The following is a 5,206-nucleotide window of genomic DNA, read 5'->3' as shown; positions in this document are numbered from 1 at the left end:
AGAGTGAGGCTGAGCAGCAGAGTGTGCAGACGGGGAGAGAAGAGAGATTCAGTATCTTTGCATCACAGTGAGCCCTGGGAATTTCATTCTAAACACAACGGAAAACAACTGATACATCTTAAATAGGCCGGGGTGGGCCTTGGTCTTCTGGTGCTGAAGCACGTACCTGGGGCTACAGCCGAGGTGGAGGCAAGAAGTGACAGAACTGGGCAGGGCCAGGGTGAGAGGTGAGAACATGAGGTATGTTTTGTAGGGAAAGCAATAAATATTGGATGTAAAGTATAAAAATTAAAATAAGTTAGAAGGAATCAATGTTTTAAAATTTATTCCAAGCATCTTCATCCCAAGCCCCAAACCAGTGCAATAAAAGCCAGTGCTGGAGTGGGAGTCCCGCCCTGGCAGCACGGGTGCCACAACCTGGACCCGTTGAGGGTCTGCAGGCCTGGAGGGAAAGGGAGCCGAGCAGATGCTGTGGGGAAAGCCTGCTGCGGGGGCGCACAGGCACCATGCTAGCACACACACACACACACTCACACACACTCACACACACTCACATACACACACTCACACACACTCACACACACACACACACTCACACACACACTCACACACACACTCACACACACACACTCACACACACACACTCATACACTCACATACACACACTCACACACACTCACACACACACACATGCACACAGACAAACACAGATCATAAAAGGTCACCGGGTAATAAAGTAAGAACAAGCAAGCCCAAGCATGTGGCTTGAGGAGATTCCAGGTAAGCAAAGCAGCAGCAGATGTGTGTGTTGTGGCTTCGCCGAGGCGAGAGCCAGGATCTGGGCACGGGCACAGGCTTGGGGGGAGGGATCGCTGGACACCAGCTAATGTTCTATCATTACACGAAACACAAGATCTCAGATAACCTTCTGAGTTCAGTTTGCAAGCCCCAGCTGGGAATGAAGGCAGGCAGTCTGGCGCAGGCACATCCCTCACTGGGCACCCGGCTGGCCCTGGGCACTCAGGCCTGGGTGCTGGGGGAGGTGAGAGTTCCCAGGCTGGGACCTGATGTGAGTTCTGCCACTTCTCTGAAGCACAGGAGCGATTGAGGCTGGAAAATAAAGCCATTTTTTATGTAGCTTTGATTTGAGATTTCTTGAGATAGTTTTGCATGTAAAGGGAAGCCCGGGGTTTTCCTTTTGTGAGAGGGGGTGTGGGCATAAGAAGGTCCTGAAGCCCTGACCTCACAGCTTTCTCCTCAGGTAGGTGAGGGAGCAAGGGGAAGGCTGTGTCACTTCCTGAGCGCAGACACAGGGGCATGTCCAGTGCCTACATCCAGTTGTGCTTTTATTGAGAAGGACTCCCCGTCCCCAGGTGATCAGAAGGAGCTGCGGCCCGGAGTGGGCGTCGGGGACAGACACAGCCTGGGCACACCGTCAGGAGAGCCTGGTTCAGGTGAGCGTCTGCATGGAGACGCATATCCCTGCCGCACTCCGCACTGAGCACAACTTCGGGGTGGAAGGAGCTGAGCAAGTTAGACGGAAAGTGTTTAAATATAATATTTAATTATTTCTTTCTAAATTTCTTAAACTCCTTCTCTCCACATGGATGCCCAGGCAGTGAGAGCTCTCACCAGGCCTTCACACCACTCATGCTTCACCTGGGAGCTGAAGGGCAGGGAAATGTAAGAAGTTTTTATCGTTTTCCAAGATGATTTGTTTTAAAGTTCTAGATGGGAAAATCATGCCAAATCGCTATTTTATCCACATCTTTTCCTCCCCATCCTCATCACAGCATGACAAGCAAACCTCTTTTATTGCAGCAGCCTATTTTTGGTGTAAAGATATGCTTAATGTTCTGTTTGTAGTCAAAAGGCTTAAAATGCTATTCTTCTTCTCTTCATTTAGAAGCAATCAGCCTCCCTCTCACTGAGTTCTTACTGTAGGCAACCAATCTCCAGAATTACAGCACATCAGCTGGGTGAGCAAAATGCATGCACTGTTTCATTTTTCGTAAGCAAAGTAGTTTTTGCCAGTTAAATCCCCAGGTATTTCACTTTCAAAGACTCAGATATAAAATTAGCAAATGAAACATCTGTTCCTGGCTATTATTTTATAATCACATTAATTGGCAGATGTCTTTAGGTACCAGAGAAAAGCCTACCAGCCATTACCTGCATTTCCATGGGGCGAGCTTGGGACCACTGATGTTTTTCACACGCCTCAAGAGCATTGGCAGGAGACAGCGTTACCCTGGGCTCCAGCATAGCCAGCTCTCCCCGTGCAAACCTCCTGGCAGGAGGGCCTGCTGCCCACCGGACCAGGCCACAGGATGCCCTGTGCTACACCCCACTGTGGAGAACCTTACCCTCACTGCTGCCAGGCCTGGGTTTTCAATTATCATGTAGTTTGCACAAAAGCACGGTGCCAATTCAATTACTGTCTGATTAATGGAGTGCTGCGGGTTTACTTCAGGTGTCTAGCCATTTATTAATTAGCATACCGGGTCCTATACTCTACTTCTTTTGGTCCTGATATGCTTTGAAAAGTTTCCAGTGCAATGAGAAAACTATAATATGCTTGAAATAGTTATTTGAGAAAACACACCCAGACTTTCTGGAAGTCCTGGGGGTCGTTTAAGCACATCCAGACTGGTTATAAGGCAGCTAAAGTCCCTTTGAAAGCACTCCCTTCCCTGCCGGGGGTGGTGCTGGGTCCACGTGGGTGCCGCCAGGCTCTTGCCGGGTGTGGGGAAGAGGCTCCTCAGAGAAGACCGCCCCCCTCCCATCCTCCGTCTGGACACATCACTGAGGGATCTGCCTCCGGGTCTCTCCCCCAGTTTGCTGTGAAGTGTAAACTCGATTCTGGACAGAATCTAATGGAGCCTGTAAAAGCATCTAGGTGAGTTCTGTCAGCGCTCAATAAAAAGAACAAACTATTAGACTTGGTGAACAACATTGCATTTCTTTAGCCTTTTTTTTTTTTTTTTTTTTTTTTTGGTTGGAAGAATGTCATTGAGACTGAATGACTCTTAGTGGGAAAATGAAGACCCTCCTCTCGGTAGCTGGTGTGTTTGCAGCTTTCAGGGATGGCCACTTTATGTCCAGTGCGCTAGGAAAAATACAGACTCCAGGACTCATTTTCACAAACATCATCTATAAATTCAAGATGACGGAGATAACAGAGACCCACTTGCTGGCGATAGAGGATTCCTGAGGGGAGGAAGGAGGTGAGACTGAGGCGGGAGGAGCCAGGGGGCATGCGCATACCTCCAGCATCAAGATCCCCTCACAGTGTCATTGCACAGTCATTATGAGCAGTAATGTAAATGGGTATGTAACATACTAAGTAATGTATGCATGTCTACACACATGCCATGAATGTACAATGTCTAATGCATTAAATATGAACAATCCTTTAAGAATCTGGGTCTTATGTCAACAGGGAAGAACCGGGAGTCGGAGCAGGAAGGGCAGCGGCCAGTGGCAGGTGGCTGCAGTTCAGCAGTGATGTGAGGGCACAGGTGGGCCTGCTGCCTGGGAAGTGGTCTGCCACGTGAGAGACAGCACACTCAGATGCTGACCAGCAGCTGCGTCACCATCCAGTCACCTCAACAACAATCCGGGAGCAAGGCCTGCGGCCCGGAATCCTGTGTAGGCATAAGGGGATGTCTGCCAGAGTGTCCTTCCTGGTAGGGATAATGCTACCTTACATGCATTCAGTGAGACACACGTATTTCATGGTAACAATTTCCCACCCCCCATAGATGTTATTAACATAAATCTTCAATTAGTTTTTAAAATTAATAAGATATTCAACACCAATAGTCAATGGATAGAAGTTCTGACTTCATCCCACGCCAGGCTAGAGTGGCTGCGGCACCATTATCTGCCCATGGGCCCCTCTCTGCTGGCAGCTGCGCGGTGCTGCCGTGGCTGGGTCCGCACGGGGCTGCCGTGGCTGGGTCTGCACGGAGCGCTGCGGTGGCTGGGTCTGCACGGAGCGCTGCGGTGGCTGGGTCTGCACGGGGCTGCCGTGGCTGGGTCTGCACGGAGCGCTGCGGTGGCTGGGTCTGCACGGGGCTGCCGTGGCTGGGTCTGCACGGGGCTGCCGTGGCTGGGTCTGCACAGGGCTGCGGTGGCTGGGTCTGCACGGAGCGCTGCGGTGGCTGGGTCTGCACGGAGCGCTGCGGTGGCTGGGTCTGCACGGAGCGCTGCGGTGGCTGGGGCTGCACGGGGCTGCTGTGGCTGGGTCTGCACGGAGCGCTGCTGTGGCTGGAGCTGCACGGGGCTGCCGTGGCTGGGGCTGCACGGGGCTGCCGTGGCTGGGGCTGCACGGGGCTGCCGTGGCTGGGGCTGCACGGGGCTGCTGTGGCTGGGTCTGCACGGAGCGCTGATGGAGAAGACCTCATGGATGACTTTTCCAGGAGTGCTGTGCCTCAGAAATATTTCCAGGACACTAACAGGTTACCTGGCCTCTGGCCCCCCAAACAATACTATTCACTCATTCCTGCTTCCAAACACGTCCCGATGCTGCCGTCCCCCAGCGCGATGTGTCATCACTCTTTGTCCCTCCTCCGTGAGAGGACAGCAGCATCCTGAGAATTCAGCCGTTAGCTTTCAGAAAGCCGTTTACGTCAGAAGGTATGGAAGGACAAGTAGAAACATGAATATGAATTTCTATCTTCCCGCAAGCATCTTCAAACTATGGCCCGCGGGCCACATGCGGCCCGCAGAGGAGTCTGATCCGGCCCGCCAGGTTTTTTGGGGCAGTGAGCGCAGCCGAGGTGTTACAGTAGGAATTAGTAGTTCATATAGTCCGGCCCTCCAGCTCTCTGAGGGACCGTGATCTGGCCCCCACTTTAAAAAGTTTGAGGACGCCTGGTAGAGTATGTTGCTTATGTTAAATAAATCCTTCCTTCCCCAGAATGCTTACTGACTACAAGCAGAGGAATAAACGTTCTAGAAACTGCCTACTTTTCCTGCTAAAACATCAGAATGCACTAGCCAAGTTTGGAGTCCTCTGCATCTATGATATGCTACGTTGGAGAAAGAAAAAGAAAATGTGTATGTTCTAAGAAACACAGTAGGAATGCCCGATGTAAATTTACGGGAAAGATGAGAGGATTAGGCCCATGATTTTGAATAATTCCCGCTTCCTGGCAGGTGTTGCTGTTGTTGGTTCTCCGGCTTCACACCCATCACTAGC

The 5,206-nt window shown here is 51.2% G+C and overlaps 1 protein-coding gene across 1 annotated transcript; it reads right to left on the bottom strand.

The window, feature by feature from the left end:
• Positions 1-3,812: 3,812 nt before the first annotated feature.
• Positions 3,813-4,409, bottom strand: LOC118727912 (vegetative cell wall protein gp1-like). The gene has a single exon (XM_036453935.1). It carries the CDS (start codon positions 4,407-4,409, stop codon positions 3,813-3,815), a length of 597 nt encoding a protein of 198 aa, XP_036309828.1.
• Positions 4,410-5,206: the final 797 nt, after the last annotated feature.

This window comes from Pipistrellus kuhlii, unplaced genomic scaffold (genome assembly GCF_014108245.1).
Source record: "Pipistrellus kuhlii isolate mPipKuh1 unplaced genomic scaffold, mPipKuh1.p scaffold_m20_p_27, whole genome shotgun sequence".
NCBI lineage: Eukaryota > Metazoa > Chordata > Mammalia > Chiroptera > Vespertilionidae > Pipistrellus > Pipistrellus kuhlii.
This window is presented reverse-complemented; position numbering and strand designations above follow the sequence as displayed.

Bases quoted from the DNA above. Each gene is read 5' to 3' on its own strand.
- LOC118727912 (XM_036453935.1), bottom strand. From the start codon at position 4,409: ATGAGGTCTTCTCCATCAGCGCTCCGTGCAGACCCAGCCACAGCAGCC.